The 18,286-nt window shown below is 46.9% G+C and overlaps 1 protein-coding gene across 6 annotated transcripts in view; it reads right to left on the bottom strand.

Moving 5' to 3' along the window:
• GALNT1 (polypeptide N-acetylgalactosaminyltransferase 1) overlaps positions 1 to 18,286 on the bottom strand; it is an 89,517-nt gene that overhangs the window by 8,135 nt on the left and 63,096 nt on the right. For 5 of the 6 annotated variants that reach the window (XM_070729213.1, XM_070729208.1, XM_070729212.1 and 2 more), the window contains 3 exons: positions 12,093 to 12,232; positions 6,420 to 6,518; positions 634 to 768 (listed from right to left, as the gene is read on the bottom strand). In XM_070729213.1, coding sequence (XP_070585314.1) covers positions 634 to 768; positions 6,420 to 6,518; positions 12,093 to 12,232 — 374 coding nt within the window. The remainder of the gene's footprint in view (positions 1 to 633; positions 769 to 6,419; positions 6,519 to 12,092; positions 12,233 to 18,286) is intronic. The other variant, XM_070729209.1, reaches the window with a different exon arrangement.

Genomic DNA, 18,286 nt, shown 5'->3' with positions numbered 1-18,286 from the left:
ATTTATGTCTTCCTGCTGGTTTCCCACAAGCTAAGTTAATGGGAAACCTGAGAGGAAGTTGCAAGGCCGCCCTGAGTCCCTGGAGAGGGGCAACATATAAATCCAATAAATAAATGAATAAATCCTAATCATGAAAAGTCCCTCTATAAATCTCTTGCAAGCAGGCTAGCAAGCAAGTGAGTTTGGGTGACGTGGTTGTTGGGCTTGGTGGAGGAGTGCAAGTCCTATAGCCTGAAATATGTATCAGTGGGTAGGTGCTATGGTCCAGAAGGCAGGTGAGGAATGGATGCTAATAGGCTGATACAAAGGTGGGTGGATAAGCAGCCACCTCCATGAATCTTATACTTGCCTTACCATCTGGGGGCTCCTCAGGAGAAAAAGCAACAAGAGATAGAACATCTTACAAGAGTGACTTGTGATCCACTTCCTCACTGATTTGGTGGGAAGCCAACAAGGAAGGCTGTAAATGGCAATCACATAATGCTATGAAATAAATTGACACAATCATGATACTATGAAATAAATTGACAGAATGTCTTTCAAGAACAATGTCTTCCTTCTATTTTCTATTTATAACTAGACATTTTCTCAAAAGAATTTAAGAAAAGAGTTTGGGGTCATAAAGACACATACCACTGGATCATATTCCCAAAGCTGATTGCCTTTTAAGTGATGGCATTTGAGCATTGTGACTGGACCATTAAGTTTGGAGACATCTAAGCACAAATCATCTGTTCGGATCTCCTTGTTAGCTGTGTATGAGAAAACCTTGAGAGAAAACCCATTTGATTACAGCAATAATAGTTCATTATAAAATCTGAGTAAAAAAGCTTCTAATGAAATATTTGAAAAACACCAGCCAAATGAATCCTTTTTTGCTACTTAAAAGGTTTCCTAAACAATGGTGCTTATGAAATTTCCAATGGCAATAAAATAATATTTTTCAAATTTCCCAAGTTTGTCTAGATTTAGTTTTTCTTCCATTATATTAAACTGTAATTCTATTAGCACAATTGTGCTGTTTTAATGTATTGCCATATTTTTCGGAGTATAAGACGCACCTTAGTTTTGAGGGAGGTAAACAAGGGGGGGGGGAGAAATCTACCTCTGCCTCCCAGCAATTTGCCTCCCAGCAAACAGCACATATTATGTACACAGTTTGCTGTGTATTTCTGTGCATGTGTGCGTAGAAATGTATATTATGGCAGTATATTAATGCCAGCAATTTTTTCTTAAATCACACTAGCTCCTCCCAATTATTTAAATAGATCTACTCCAAAATGACTAAGTCAAGGTTTAACTCAGCTATCTTATCTTAATACTAAAACAGGACAATTACATTTCAGTTGTCCTTACAGATGCTTGTTAAAAAAAAATTCGGGTAATTTTTTTTTAAAAAAAAATCTCTCCACATAATAAAATACAACAAAACAATATGCCTTCTATTTTTGTTACAATAAAATAGTCTTGAATTAGTAAGTCTTATACTGTATATTCAAATTACAAAATTTTAAATCTCATCTATTTAATTTCAGTAATCATCACACACCCTTATTTCATTCTTTCTAATTTTGTCATCCAGATAAGCCGAATTATACTCTAATTAAATTCACCATTAATATTCCCTTACCTATTAATAAAAACAATATCTTAAAAATCTTAAAAACAAAGCCGTAGTGCCCTCTTCCCCCTTAATACATATTTCAAAACAGACTAAAAACCCTTGTAACACCTTATTTTATCCATTAATAAGTATAAAAAAACAAGCAGATACAACCATATACATTTAATACTTATTATTATCCCATTATTATATTTCATTAAACTCCTCTTAATAGATTAAACCAAGCCAATAAAAATAAATCAAACCTTATTTCATTATCCAAATTATATCACTGCTTTTAATCTTAACATAAATCTATTTACCCCACTTAGTAAGCTACACCAGAATAATCAAAATTTAAATTTACTTAACCATCAAATTACTTAATCAAACCTACTCCAATCACCTTAATATATTTCATTTATTTTTACCCATAAAATTATCAAAATTAATACATCTACTAATGCTGCTAAATAAATCCCAAAACCAACTATTACAAAATATTACAAAATATTATGAAATATTCCAAATTCAATCAGCCTTTTTCAACTCCCCCTTTTTTGTTTAAGCTGAATAACTTTCTTTTCTATATTTTTATATTGCTTTTTTATTTTCCCTTTTCTTTTCTTCTTCTTCCTCACCCTTCTCCTCTTTAAATATCCACTGTTTGCAAATCTCCTCCCGTTAATTTCTTTTCTTTTTAGGGTCAGTAAAATCCAATATCTTTGCTCACATCTTTTCCCTCCTTTAATAATGCTTATCTTAATATAATCATCATTTACAACATGGGCATTAATATCTTCATTAAGCTAGCCCCTTTCAAAAGCTTCTGCAATTTTACCCCCAAATTTATCTTGCTCCACCTCGCTATATAACCATACCCTATTAATAAAGTATGTAGTATACCCTTCAGTTAGTTCATCCTTAGTCTCAAAATTACCGGTATTATTTCCACATCTTGTACATCTTGTTCTCCTGCACTTTCTACTCATACTCCATGTTCTTCAATTCTATTATAATGATTCAATGTCCTCTTTGCCATCCCCAGCTTCCTGTAATCCTCTTCCAATTCCAATTCCAGTTGTTGATCTTATTTCATGATAAATTTCCTTAATTTCCTTGCAAATCTCCTTACGAATCTCCTTCAACAAGTCTCTTATTTCCTCCATCTCTTCTGTATATAAAACATTTTATATTGTCCAGCTATTTGTGACAAACAACGTAGGAAGAAGCCTAAAAAGCCACTTTCCAGTACAGTGGAACCCCGACATAAGAGCTGCTCTACTTAAGAGCAACTCGAGATAAGAGCTGGGAGGGGAGAGATATTTTTGTTCTACTTACAAGCCCAAATTCGAGATACAAGCGCCAAGGAGCTGTCTCCTGAAGCCAAACGCTAACTTCCGCGTTCGGCTTCAGGAGACAGCTGCGAAGCGGCGCGCGTGTTTTAAAAGGTTGCAGCCGGCCTGGGGGGCTCGGGGGGGTGCTTGCAGCTTTCTTTCTTGATCTTTTTCTTTCTCTCTTTTACCTTCCCTTCCTCTATGTCTTCTTTTCTTTCTCCTTCCCACCTTCTTCCCTCCCTCCCTCCCTTCACTCATTCCTCTCTTACTCTCCCCTTTCATAAGTTTCCTTGCTTCCTTCCTCTGTTCCTGTCCCTTCCCTCTTACCTTCCTTCCTTCCCACCCTCCGTCCATTCATTCACCCATTCCTCTCTTGATCGCTTAAAGCCGGTCCCTGGTGCAAAAAGGGTTGGGGACCTCTGTCCTACAGGATTGGGTGGCAGAGAAGTTGAACATATGTAAATTTAAAAGTTTAAGAAAGTTTACAAGTTAAGTGAAAGAAACTTCATTATTCATTTATATGTACATGTACATTTCTTCATTAAAAACATGTCTTTCTGCATAATTTAGACTAACTTTGTGAGTTTTTTGAGGGCTGGAACCAATTAAAATTATTTACATTAATTCCTATGGGGAAAAGTCGTTCGAGATAAGAGCTGCTCGACTTAAGAGCCCAGGTCCGGAACGAATTAAACTCGTATCTCGAGGTACCACTGTATTCCTTGTGTACAAATCAGTCTTTTCTTTTTTAAAAAAAAAACAGAAGGCATCAACAGGTTTATTTAACCCAGATAGCTTATTTCATGATGGTTTCATATAGGTAAACAGAATATTCCAACTCAAAAACTTTCTCACGCATAAAGCCTCTACCAATAGATGGCAGGACTTGTTACTCCCCCCCCAAGATATTTCACTTTTAAATCCAAATAAGATTGAAAATGATTGAAATTAAAGTTTTTCAGTTTTTCTTTTAATTCTTTATCACGGCCTTGTAATCCAGCAATTCTCTTCCAAAAAGGGTTTTAGTCAATAACTTTTTACTTCCATTCAATGCAAGTTAAATAGTTCCAATATCCAGCTAGCCACTCTCCCCAATTTTTCTAAGTATTTTCCAGTAATCCAAAGACAAACAGCTCAAAGAAAAATTTTCTTCTGGCAAAAATGCTCTAAAGCTTATATTCCCTTTTCTTCCTAGACGATTTCCCTCTCTTTAGTACACTCTTTCTGATATGTAGTTGCTGCGGCTAATGGCAGCTAACCGCTTTCACACTGCTCTTGGTGGAGGCTCCAGATCTGATTTTCATGGGGTATGCCGACCCCAAAACGGGACCAGACCAAGTCCCTTTCTTCCCCTCCCCTCCAGGAAGGTTCTGGGCCAATTCAAACAGAATTGGTACTCCCAAAGAGCAGGGATTTGACGTTCCCCCACAGGAGCAAAAGAAAGGCCATACCACCGCAGCACTGACCATGCCCCTCTCATCTGATGCTGTTAAAATTGATGTGGCTTTCTAGAAGTACACATTTTTCCTCTACAATTTAAAAAAAAGATACAAAAGCACCAGGCCTCTTCAGATCAAGCATTTATTTTAAAAAGATTCTTCATTTTGTTAAGTTGTCTAGAACAATAATAAAGCAATCTTTAAAAAATAAGTCTAATAATTTGAACATTCTATAGACATTTATAGATATTGACTTATCTCCTTGCATCCAGTTTCAGCAGTCCGATTAGCAGAAGAAAATAAAAATCTGCCTCTGCCTCTACCTTCCAGCAGTTTACCTCCTTGCAGCTTTAGTTTCACTTTCAGTTTAGCAGATGGCCTGCTTGTTTGCAGCCTCAATCCTGCAGTCTCAATCAGCCGAAGGTCGGGAAGCTGATAATCAATTGCTTGATGTAACAAGCTCTGTTCTGTTTGCTGCAAGGAGGTAAATGGCTGGAAGGCAGAGGCAAAAGGGGGTGTCTTGTACTCCGAAAAATATGGCATGTTATGTTTACTTACTCTAAACAAAAATAGTACATAATATTAACAAATTGTGTAAAGTGGGAATTTTTAGCAGTGTTTGTACTGACATCTGAGATGACAATTGCTACTAGAAATGATGGCTATTAATTAGGATTCATATAACTGAAATCTGAACAGCATTTACTTATTTGATAGAGCAAATTTCCCCTGGCAAGTAAATTGATTTAAATATTAATGATGCAATAGTATGTGAGGGCATGGGTGTATTTAAATACAGTAATACCTCATGATACGAACTTAATTGGTGCAAGGAGGAGGTTCGTATGACGAAAGGTTCGTAAGACGAAACATTGTTTCCCATAGGAAACAATGTAAAGTCAATTAATCCGTGCAACCAAAAAACCCCCGCAAAAAAACGGCTTTCGGCGACTGCTGGGAAGCCGCGCAGCTGTTTTAAAAGGTGACAGCCGGCCTGGGGGGGTGCTGGGAAGCCCCCCAGGCCGGCTGCGACCTTTTAAAACAGCCGCGCGGCTTCCCAGCTGTCTCCGAACGCCGAACGCGGAAGTTCGGCTTTGCCGTTCGGCTTCAGGAGACAGCTAGGAAGCGGCGTGGCTGTTTTAAAAGGTCGCAGCCGGCCTGGGGGGGCTTCCCAGCACCCCCCCGAACCTGGGTTCGGGGTTCGGGGGGGTGCTGGGAAGCCCCCCAGGCTGGCTGCGACCTTTTAAAACAGCTGCGTCGCTTCCCAGCTGTCTCCTGAAGCCGAATGCCAAAGCCGAACTTCCGCGTTCGGCTTCAGGAGACAGCTGGGAAGCGGCGCGGCTGTTTTAAAAGGTGACAGCCGGGCTGGGGGGCTTCCCAGCAACCTCCCGAACCGAACCCGGGGTTCAGAAAAATTTTGCCTCTTACGAACTTTGTTCGAGTTACGAACCGGCGTTCGGGAGGCTTCTGGGAAGCCCCGCCGCCCGGCTGTCACCTTTTAAAACAGCCGCGCGGCTTCCCAGCAGTCTCCGAACGCCGGTTCGTAACTCGAAAAAAGTTCGTAAGAAGAGGCAAAATTTTTCTGAACCCCGGGATCGTATCACGAGTTGTTCGTAAGACGAGGGGTTCGTATCTTGAGGTACCACTGTACTTAAAAAAAAATCCACACAAGATGCAGGCTTACATGGGTTATCTTGCTGCAAGTGCCACAAAAATATTGGCTAAATGCCCAGTGTTTCCATATTCCACAAATCACTCAGGGCTTCAAGAGAAGGCAACGATGCTGCCAAATTAACTCTGGAAACTATTTGAATTAATTTATGATAGAATTTTTAATCTAACAACCACCCATGGAAATTCATACCAGTGACTAGGTTAAAGCTGATCAGATGCTGATTGTCCATAAAATGGAATTATGATTCTTCAAAATAAGTTCCATTATTGATTAATTATGAGACAGGCCAATAAGAATAGATTTTAAATATATCTGCTAAATTATTTACCGCTCAAAATATAATGAAAACAAAAAAATATTATTACCTGATTACCACCCATTCCATGGCAATTAAAAATTCCAACTTTTTCATTTTCTTTTCGTGCCATATTATCTAGACACTGATTTGTTTCCGCATTTCTTATCTAAAGAAAGGGGGGGGGGAAATCAGACGGACGGACATATAGATAGATAATGAGGGTCGCCCAGAAAGTAATGCACTAGATTTTTTTTCTTCAACAAATATTTATTGAACACAATAAGACATAAAAAAGAATGATGTTTCTTCTACAATCATCATTTTTCCATGTAATTTCCTTCCTGTTCTATTGCTTTCCTCCAGGGAGACACAAAGGCGTGTATGCCCTGTCGGTACCACTCCTTGTTCTAATGGCCTCACCCTCTGTTCTGTTCTTCTAATGGTCTTATTCACTGTGCCCAAGGACTAAACGTACTTCTGTTGACTGCAGATTCTCCATAAACTATACACAAATGTTTGTGAATGTTCCCAACAGTTTCTTTCTCTGCAGTGAGAAATTCAATGACTACACACTGCTTGTAACCTACATCACTTACAGATGCCATTTCAAAATACTGCTGCAGCTACGCTGTCTGAAGAAACGCAATATTTACACATGCACTCCTGAAAATTCAAATAATTTATTTATTCGACTTCTATGCTGCCCAATCCCGAAGGACTCAGAGCAGCATAGAAGTATATCTAAAGTTTTGCATTCGTACCATTACAGTAGGCTGAGAAAAAAATGTGGTGCATTACTTTCTGGGCAACCCTCGTAGATAGATAGATAGGCAAACAGACAGACAGACACACAGAAACAGATACACACCAGATACATATTAACTAACTTACACATCAGTATTAAAGTAGTTAAAGAGAGAATTTACTCATCTTCTCTTTAATTACTGCATGGGTAGTTAATGATGTAGTCATTAAGCTCATATTCTCTCAGTGATCACCCCTTTTGCTTACTTTGTAAGTTTTAGCTCCGTGACTGCACATACAGGAAGGAAGGGGGTGAGTGTAACAACACAGACATAACACAAGTATAACTATCAAATTGCTAAGTTTCTCTTTGCTAAGATTTAATGTTTGTTTTCTGCTATTTATCTTGGTTTTAATCTTAAGTTTATATAGTCTGAGACATGTAATACCAATATTTTATTTAAAAATTTGGGTATGCCGCAAACTTTCCAGAAACTGAAATTAGGTTCTATTAGACCACTGATGGCGAACCTATGGTTCGCGTGCCATGGGTGGCACACAGAGCCATATCTAAGGGCAAGTGAGGTGTTACCCTATGTCAGTTCAAGCACGTATACGTGTGCTGGCCATCTAATTTTTGCCCAGGTTCTCTCCAGGCTTCAAGAAAGTCCCCTGAACCTGGGTATGACAAAAACAGGCCAATGAGCCAACCAGAAGTCCGCTTGTGTGCTTCTCCCCAGCCTCCTTTTTGTTGTCACAGGTCTTCAGGATCTTTTTTGGCTTTGGACGGTTGCAGCAAGGCCTCCCACACCTCTAGCCCATTTCTTCTGCAGCCAGCAAGGCTTTCTTAAAGGCCTCTGCAACCGATAACAGAGCTCTAGATCAATCTGGAGCTCTGTCATTGGTTAGAGAGGCCATCAGGAAAGGCCTTTGTAGTTGATAACAGAGCTCTGGATCGATCCTGTTATCAGTTACAGAGGCCTTCAGAAAAGCTTTGCCGGTTGCAGAAGAAATGGGCCAAGGTGTGCGAAACCTGGTTGCAACTATCTGAAGATAAGTAGTAGAGCAGCTCTACTTTCGTTTTGTTTCTGAACTTCCAATTGGACTGTTGGGCCATTTTTTGCCATCCCCAGGTTTCAGGAGACTTTCTTGAACCCTGGGGAGAGTGAAAAACAGCCCAATGGGGCTGTGCGGGGGGGTCAGTGCATGGGGGGATTTTCTCCATGTGTGTAGGGGTCAGTGCAGGGAGGGGATTCTGTGGGGGGCAGTATGTGTGTGTGTGTGTGGTGCATTCTATTATGGGTGCAGGCATGCATGCACACACCCTTTTGGCATCCGAGCTGAAAAAGGTATTCCATCACTTTATTAGATTTGCTTTTTCCTTGAAATAGGGCAACATAGTTTCTTCAGAGGCTAGCTTTCTGATACAATTTTATTCATTTTTGTTCAGGCTTTTTATTTTTAAATAAAAATATTGTTTTCTATTTCTATTTAATCTTTTATATCTATTTTATTAATGATTTATATGTTTTAAATTGTATGTTAAATTATATTTGGAACATTAATTTTTCAAACTACATTAAATTATATTTGAGAAAACAAACATTTTCTGTTTTTGTTTATAATTTGTAATTATTTGTATTTTAAATAGGTTTGTTATGGCAAAATAACTATAAATGGCATGATATAAACTTTGACCTCCTTAATGTTTGGAAAGAAATCTTTGTTCTTTTTCTCTATTCTCTAACAATTATTTTCTTTTGTATTTAAATCTTACAATAAAATTTAATATAAATAAAGCTTGGTGCAAAGCTAATATAAAAATGGTTGTATAATCCTATATTCCCATATTATAGATTTTCACATCAAGGAAATACTCTGTCTTAATCCCATTGTAGCAAATGTTATAGATTTCCACATTAAAAAGTGTAGGTACAGTCATACCTCGTCTTACGAACCTAATTGGTTCCAGGGGCAGGTTCGTAAGACGAAAGGTTCGTAAGACGAAACATTGTTTCCCATAGGAAACAATGTAAAGTCAATTAATCCGTGCAACCAAAAAACACCCCCGCAAAAAAACGGCGTTCGGCGACTGCTGGGAAGCCGCGCGGCTATTTTAAAAGGTGACAGCCGGGCTGGGGGGCTTCCCAGCACCCCCCCGAACCCCGAACCCGGAAGTTCAGCAAAAGTTCGGGGTTTGGGGGGGTGCTGGGAAGCCCCCCAGCCCGGCGGTCACCTTTTAAAACAGCCGCGCGGCTTCCCAGCTGTCTCCGAACGCCGAATGCGGAAGTTCGGGTTTGAGGTTCGGCTTCGGGAGACAGCTGGGAAGCCGCGCGGCTGTTTTAAAATGTCACAGCCGCTTCCTAGCTGTCTCCTGAAGCCGAACGGCAAAGCCGAACTTCCGCGTTCGGCGTTGGGCGACTGCTGGGAAGCCGCGCGGCTGTTTCAAAAGGTGACAGCCGGCCTCGGGGGCTTCCCAGCACCCCCCTGAATCCCGAACCCGGAAGTTTGGCAAAAGTTCGGGGTTTGGGGGGGTGCTGGGAAGCCCCCCAGCCCGGCGGTCACCTTTTAAAACAGCCGCGCGGCTTCCCAGCTGTCTCCGAACGCCGAACGCGGAAGTTCGGGTTTGAGGTTCGGCTTCGGGAGACAGCTGGGAAGCCGCGCGGCTGTTTTAAAATGTCACAGCTGGGCTGGGGGGCTTCCCAGCACCCCCCCGAACCCGGAAGTTCGGCAAAAGTTCGGGGTTCGGGGGTGTGCTGGGAAGCCCCACAGCCCGGCTGTGACCTTTTAAAACAGCCGCGCGGTTTCCCAGCTGTCTCCCGAAGCCGAACGCCAAACCCGAACTTCCGCGTTCGGCGTTCGGAGACAGCTGGGACGCCGCGCAGCTGTTTTAAAAGGTCACAGCCGGGCTGGGGGGCTTCCCAGCACCCCCCCCAAACCCCGAACCCGGAAGTTCGGCAAAGGTTTGGGGTTCGGGGGGGTGCTGGGAAGCCCCCCAGCCCGGCTGTGACCTTTTAAAACAGCCGCGCGGCTTCCCAGCTGTCTCCCGAAGCCGAACGCCAAACTTCCGCGTTCGGTGTTCGGCGACAGCTGGGATGCCGCGCAGCTGTTTTAAAAGGTCACAGCCGGGCTGGGGGAATTCCCAGCACCCCCCCAAACCCCAAACCCGGAAGTTCGGCAAAGGTTTGGGGTTGGGGGGGGTGCTGGGAAGCCCCCCAGCCCGGCTGTGACCTTTTAAAACAGCCGCGCGGCTTCCCAGCTGTCTCCCGAAGCCGAACGCCAAACTTCCGCGTTCGGTGTTCGGCGACTGCTGGGAAGCCGCGCGGCTGTTTCAAAAGGTGACAGCCGGCCTCGGGGGCTTCCCAGCACCCCCCTGAATCCCGAACCCGGAAGTTTGGCAAAAGTTCGGGGTTTGGGGGGGTGCTGGGAAGCCCCCCAGCCCGGCGGTCACCTTTTAAAACAGCCGCGCGGCTTCCCAGCTGTCTCCGAACGCCGAACGCGGAAGTTCGGGTTTGAGGTTCGGCTTCGGGAGACAGCTGGGAAGCCGCGCGGCTGTTTTAAAATGTCACAGCTGGGCTGGGGGGCTTCCCAGCACCCCCCCGAACCCGGAAGTTCGGCAAAAGTTCGGGGTTCGGGGGGGTGCTGGGAAGCCCCACAGCCCGGCTGTGACCTTTTAAAACAGCCGCGCGGTTTCCCAGCTGTCTCCCGAAGCCGAACGCCAAACCCGAACTTCCGCGTTTGGCGTTCGGAGACAGCTGGGACGCCGCGCAGCTGTTTTAAAAGGTCACAGCCGGGCTGGGGGGCTTCCCAGCACCCCCCCAAACCCCGAACCCGGAAGTTCGGCAAAGGTTTGGGGTTCGGGGGGGTGCTGGGAAGCCCCCCAGCCCGGCTGTGACCTTTTAAAACAGCCGCACGGCTTCCCAGCTGTCTCCCGAAGCCGAACGCCAAACTTCCGCGTTCGGTGTTCGGCGACAGCTGGGATGCCGCGCAGCTGTTTTAAAAGGTCACAGCCGGGCTGGGGGACTTCCCAGCACCCCCCCAAACCCCAAACCCGGAAGTTCGGCAAAGGTTTGGGGTTGGGGGGGTGCTGGGAAGCCCCCCAGCCCGGCTGTGACCTTTTAAAACAGCCGCGCGGCTTCCCAGCTGTCTCCCGAAGCCGAACGCCAAACTTCCGCGTTCGGTGTTCGGCGACAGCTGGGAAGCCGCGCGGCTGTTTTAAGAGGTCACAGCCGGACTGGGGGGCTTCCCCGCACCCCCCCCCGAACCCCGAACCCGGAAGTTCGGCAAACGTTCGGGGTTCGGGGGGGTGCTGGGAAGCCCCCCAGCCCGGCTGTGACCTTTTAAAACAGCCGCGCGGCTTCCCAGCTTTCTCCCGAAGCCGAACGCCAAACCCGAACTTCTGCGTTCGGCGACAGCTGGGAAGCCGCGCGGCTGTTTTAAAAGGTGACAGCCGGGCTGGGGGGCTTCCCAGCAACCTCCCGAACTGAACCCGGGGTTCAGAAAAATTTTGCCTCTTCTTACGAACTTTTTTCGAGTTACGAACCGGCGTTCGGGAGGCTGCTGGGAAGCCCCGCCGCCCGGCTGTCACCTTTTAAAACAGCCGCGCGGCTTCCCAGCTGTCTCCCGAACGCCGGTTCGTAACTCGAAAAAAGTTCGTAAGAAGAGGCAAAATTTTTCTGAACCCCGGGTTCGTATCACGAGTTGTTCATAAGATGAGGGGTTCGCATCTTGAGGTACCACTGTATTTAATTATGACATGTTTATGTTACTACACACTATATCTGGTGTGGGCAATTCATTTTTTTTCCAAGGAAGGGGGTCACATGAGAAACAGGCTGTTGTGGAGGGTTGTTGCCCCATTGCTCTGCCACTGTCTGTGCCCTTGCCCGCCATAGATGCTATCGACTAGATTAAGACAGCCTGTAGGGTGGATGTGGCCTATAGGCAATAAAATGATCAGGTTTGCACTATATTATACCGTACATAAATTTGTTACCTCTCCCAAAGAGAAATAGTGTCGTGGTATTTGGGAATCAGGATAAACATTCTCTAAATACCAGGAAAAAGGTTTGCACTGTAGCTTCTGTCTTAGTCCAAGTCTTGAAGAAATGTCTCCATAATCCACCTTTGTAACCCCTTTAAAGAAGTATATATCACTGTTAAAAGTCTGCAGAGAACCATAATATTATTTTTCTTTTGTACAGTTTTAGTGACATACTGTATAAATACAGTAAATCATATTACTTCAAAACACCAATCTTTAGACATAATCTTTAAAACGACTCTGCAAAACTATAATAAATTGGATTTTAAAGTGAGTATTAGGCATGGATACAAAATTTGGCTTAAAAAGTAATTCTATAATTCAGCCTGCCAGCCCTGCCCCATCTGGCTCTCTAGGAAAGAAAAATGCTTGAAAGTTTCAAGGATCTTTTTCTAGTCTACTAAATACAGCGAATGCAGCAAAAGCAATAAAGAAAATCTGTACAAATTGTTCCAAACCTTTAGTCCTCCTCCCTTTGACTAGTTCATCAGTGTCTGATAGGATGGTAGGATGTTTTGAGTACAGGACAATTCGAGAAGCAATTAACATTCCATTCCCAGGTCCTGGGCACCCAAAAATCCTTATAGCATCCAGATGGACCGTTGAACTTACCTGAACGGTCTTCTCGATGCACTGCAAGGAGAGTCCAACATGGGTAATTCTACAGTCTGATTGGTAGGGACTGAGTTTAATTTAAATATTAGCCAGGCACCGCCCCCTTAGCCCTCCAGTCTAATATCAACGAAGGGACAGTAATGTAAAACAAAACAATTTATTTGAACAATAACATTCAAAACACATCATCAACCAGAACTTCAACCAACAGAGACCCTGGTCCCAAATTCGGGTGGGTTTGGACTCTCCTTGAAGTGCATCGAGAAGACCGTTCAGGTAAGTTCAACGGTCCTTCTCCAATGCACTTGCAAGGAGAGTCCAACATGGGATATACCCAAGTTACTCATCCAAGGGAGGGAGAAGGCTGGACCAGGGGTGTCGAGAAAGAACAAACCCCTTGCAAAACCCTCCTCCCAAAGGCCGCCTCCGAAGAAGCAAAGGAGTCAATCTTGTAGTGCTTAATGAACGTAGACGGATTCGCCCACGTCGCCGCCCTGCAGATGTCCTCTAAGGGCGCCTGAGTTCTCCAGGCCGAAGATGTTGCCGCACTACGCGTAGAATGTGCCGTTATCCCCCTTGGGAGAGGCGTATTTTTGGCCTTATACGCCTCCGAGATGCAGACCCGCAACCACCGACTGATAGTCTGGGAGGATACCTTATGTCCCATGGTCCTATCCGAAAAAGACACAAAGAGAGACTCTAAGTGTCTGAGTTCTGCGGACATAAATCTTTAAAGCTCGTCTTACGTCCAGCTTGTGCCACTTAAGTTCTAGAGGGTGCGTACCCTGGGCGCAAAAGTCAGGGACCACAATGTCCTGAGACCTATGGAAGCTGGAGTTAACCTTAGGCATGAAGGTCGGGTCCAATCTCAGCACTACTTTATTGGAATGAAATTGACAAAGATCCTGTCTGGTTGACAACGCCGAGATCTCAGACACCCTCCTGGCTGACGTGATGGCAACCAGAAAGGCAGTCTTGATGGTCAACAACCTTAAGGAAATCTGGCGAATAGGCTCAAATGGAGGGCCTGTGAGGGCATCTAGGACCAGGGGCAGATCCCATGACGGAAAACGATGAACAACTGGGGGCCTGATGTTGGTTGCCCCTTTCAGAAAGTCCCTGACCCAAGTATGTCTTGCAAGGGGCCGGTAGAAATCCTTACCTAGAATTGTGGATAATGCCGCCACATGGCGCCTAAGGGTATTAGGGGCCAGGCCCTTCTCCAGACCTGACTGCAGAAAGGACAAGACCACTAGCACCGACGCTCCCCGTGGGTCTACTTGTTGATGCTCGCAAAAGGTGCAAAAGGCTGCCCAGGTGGCTTGTTAGATCCTCCTAGTAGAAGGTCTACGGGCTGCTAGCATGGTGTCTATAACCTCGTCAGGCACGAGCTGACTCCTTAGATGGAACCGCTCAAGTGCCAAACGGTTAGTTGCCACCACTGGGGTTCCGGATGGAGCATTGTCCCCTGGTGGAGTGAGATCCGATGGTCGGGAATCCTCCAATGGGGTGACACTGAGAGCTCTGCGAGATCGGCGAACCAACTGCGCCGAGGCCAAAAGGGAGCCACCAGCAGCACTTCCGCCCTTTCCTCTAGTATCTTCCGGACCACCCTTGGTAGCATGATGACCGGCGGAAAGGCGTAGAGCAGACCAGGTGGCCACCTCTGGCGTAGCGCATTCACCCCTTCCGCTCCCGGGGAGGGAAAGCGAGAGAGGAAGCGGGGAAGCTGAGCATTGGAGCAGGTGGCGAAAAGATCTATAACAGGAGTCCCAAACCTCCCAGCAATCTCCTGAAACAGTGAGGGGTCCAAACTCCATTCCCCTGGGTCCAGAGTCTCCCGACTTAACCAGTCCGCACACACATTCTCCACCCCTGAAATGTGCTCCGCAGACAGAGAGATTAAATTGGCCTCCGCCCATCTCATCAGAGACTCGGATTCCTCCATTAATCTCCGGGACCGTGTTCCCCCTTGCCTGTTTATATGTGACCTCGTGGACACATTGTCCGTCATGATCAAAACGTCGTGACCCCTTACCAAGTGGGAGAAGCTCCGAAGGGCAAGCCGGACCGCTCGCAGCTCCAACAGATTGATGTTGGAGTCCCGTAAGTCTGCCGACTCCCAAAGGCCCTGGGCCATCTGAGAGGAAGTGTGAGCCCCCCACCCAGTTAGGCTGGCGTCCGTCGTTACCGTAAGAAGATCCTTCTGTAGGAACGAGGATCCTCTCCCTAACACTGGGGAAACCCACCATCGAAGGGACCTGCGCACTTTCGTGGTAAGGAGCACCCTCCTGGGAAGATGACTGCACTTTTCCCTCTGGAAAGGGAGCAGGAACCACTGGAGCGGGCGTAAATGATGTCGAGCCCAAGGTAAGATGTCTATACATGACACCAGGGTTCCTAAGACCTTCGACAGAAAAGAAAGTCGCGGACAACGTTGGTTATGCAGCTCGCGCAGCAGCATCCGAATGGAGGATTGTCTTTCCTGGGATAGAAAAACCATCCCCAGGATTGAGTCGATAGTCGTCCCCAGATGGGCCAGACGCGTCGTCGCTGTTAGGTGGCTCTTCTCCCAATTCACCGAAAATCCGTGAACCTGGAGTGTCCTGATGGTCAGGCGGAGATGTCTGTCCGCCTGCTCTTTTGTCCTTGCCAGAATGACTATATCGTCAAGATACGCCATTATGCGTACCGATCGTTGTCTCAGCCAGGCCGTGAGGACGTCCAACAACTTCGTGAAAGTTCTCGGCGCCGAGGACAGTCCAAAGGGCATTGCCCGGTATTGAAAGTGATTGTCCCCCAGACTGAATCGCAGAAATTGACGGTGCGAAAGAGAAATGGGGACATGGAGGTAAGCCTCCTTGAGGTCGATTGAAGTCATTACATCTCCCTGCCGAACAGAAGCGAGGATAGACCGGAGTGAATGCATCTTGAACCTCCGGTACTTGATGTAGAGATTTAGCTGCTGAAGGTTCAAGATCAGTCTGACTCCTCCAGACGACTTCGGGACCAGGAACACCACAGAGTAGAACCCCTTGCCCCGTTGATCTGGGGGTACTTCCTCTATGGCCCCTATCTCCAACAGATGCGATACCTCTTGTAGTAGGAGGGATCTTTTTCGGGGCTCCGAAGGGACAGGGCAGGGAAGAAATCGCTGAGGTGGAGGGTAGATGAATTCCAATTTTAGACCTTGAGCTACCGTGGAGGTCGCCCACGCGTCTGTTGACGTGGACTCCCAACGGCTTGCGAAATGTGCCAACCTGCCGCCCAATGGGAAGGAATCCCGAGAGTCATTTATTTTTCTGAAACCCACGATTGGCTCCCCGGAATGGGCGGCGGCCCTGGGAGGACCTGTTGCGGTCCTGAAAGTAGGGCCTGTCGGATCTAAAAAACCACTGGCTGGAAGAGCCCTGGAAATAAGGCCTCGCCGCCTGGGTAGAGGTGGAGGCGGGCTCCTGCCGAAAGGGCTGGCGTCTTTGGTAGGGTGTGAAACGCCTATCCTGCTTCCTATTTGACCTGGGCATCACTTTCTTCTTGTCCTTGTCCTCTATTAACACCTCATCAAGGACTTCACCAAAAAGCTTTTTGCCCGTAAAGGGGGAGGAAGCCAGGGACCACTTTGACTTCACGTCCGCCTGCCAGTGGCGGAGCCAGATCAGATGCCGAGAGGCCACCGACGAGGCCATGGCCCTGGACGCGAACTTGGCTGCGTTCGCTGTGGCGTCAGCCGAAAACTCAATGACCGCCAAAAGTTTGTTTAAATCTTGCCTGAGGCGTCCATCCTCTGGATTCACCCTCGATTGCATCTCCCTAATCCAGAGGAGGGTGGCCCTGTTGAAAAACGAGGCTGCAGAGGCGGCCCGAATAGCCCAAGCCGCCATCTGGTGAGTCTTTCTGACAACGTTCTCCGCCCATTTGTCTTCGGCCTTCAGTCCCTCCTGGGACTCTGAAGGCACCAGGGCATTAGAAACCAGGCTTGTGATGGGCTTGTCCACCGTTGGAAAGATTAACCGGTCCTCCATAGCCTGATCAAAGGAATAAAATTTACGGTCCAGGACCGAAGGACCCTGAGCCGCTGCTGGGTTTTCCCAAGGGCGCTGGATGGTTTCGATGAACATCTGCGAAGACGGTATGCTCACCGTTTCTTGCTTTGGCAAAACGAAGAGACCACCCGTGGCAGGGGTGTCAGCAGAGGACTCTGTCTGACTCCCCTCCCCAGCTTGATCGATAGTCCATTTAGCCTTGTTTAACAAAACCTTGTAAACGGAAGACTTGAAAAGACCAGGGAAGGAGGGCTGTTCCGGCGGCTGTTGATCGCCTGACAGTTCATCACCCTGGTCACTAAGGGTCTCCCTGGCTGAATCATCCTCTTCCAGAGAATCAGCCATTGACTGTGTCGCTGGGGCTGTCCACGGATCCCGGAGCCTCAATGGTGGTGGCCCCGCAGGTTGATGTTGGTGCGCTCCTATTACCAGGCCCTGAGAATATACTTGAGTAAACTAGTCCTGAAGGGCTGGAGGCAGGCCCAGGCATTTTGAGGACCACGCAGACCCGCCGCTGTTGGGGTAAACGAGGCCGACTGCGCTGGGCCATAGGGCAAGTTTGCTGAGGCTTGGGAAGCTGGATAAATCCCAGGCCACACCGAGGGTTGTGGAGGATAGGTGCATGCCTCACGCGCAGGGCCCAGAGCCTGTGTAGGGCGCTCAGGGGACCAATCCCTCTCTGAGGCCGAGCCTGCAACCCCTGGTGTTATCACGGGGGAGGCTGGCAGGGGAGTTGTCCCAAATGGCAGCATTGAAGAAGAGGCCTGCTTCTGGGAAGCCTCCAATTGCTTCTCAAGGGCCTTTATCCTTTTCTCTGCCTCCCTCAGCGAGGCACCTTGAGATGGTTTCGCCCTCTGGCCCTTTTCTTTGGGAGTGCTGGGTTTATTTGAGACCAAAGTCTCTATCGGAGAAAGGGCTGGTGTCTCTGCCATTCTATTTTTCACTGAAACACTCACTATCACCGACTGAAGACACAGATCGCTCAGCACAGCACGCCAGAAAAAAGCCAAACAACAACTGTCATTGCAGTAAGGGCTACTGCGGCTGCGTGTCACCGAGCAGACGCCGACAGCTAGGACCTCCTGCGTGACCTCACGCTGCCGTCCAGCCTATCCAGAGGCTGCATCACGGTTGCCATGGCAACCACAAGGGCCCACACAGAGAGGCTGCGCTCCCTGGTGTCTTATAAATGGCCGCCATTACCCTAGCAACGGGCGGGAAGCTCCTTCACTTTCCCACCCGATTGTCCTCATTAAAAATGACCGCCGCCATAGACCGGCGATCCACCTCACGCTGAGGAACGGCTCGGAAAGTCACTCAGGCGGCCAGCGAGGAACGGAGGGGGCGCTTCCAGCTCCAAATCTTCTCTCGGCGTCTCCGCCACAGGGAGCAGGCCCCCCATGGCGTCAGCCGCTTCAATGGCACCGGGCGCTACCGCGGGGGTAGGCAACCCGGGGGCTCCCTCCAATCCATGCCTGGATCGGGTAA

The sequence above is a fragment of the Erythrolamprus reginae genome, chromosome Z, assembly GCF_031021105.1.
Source record: "Erythrolamprus reginae isolate rEryReg1 chromosome Z, rEryReg1.hap1, whole genome shotgun sequence".
Taxonomy (NCBI): domain Eukaryota; kingdom Metazoa; phylum Chordata; class Lepidosauria; order Squamata; family Dipsadidae; genus Erythrolamprus; species Erythrolamprus reginae.
This window is presented reverse-complemented; position numbering and strand designations above follow the sequence as displayed.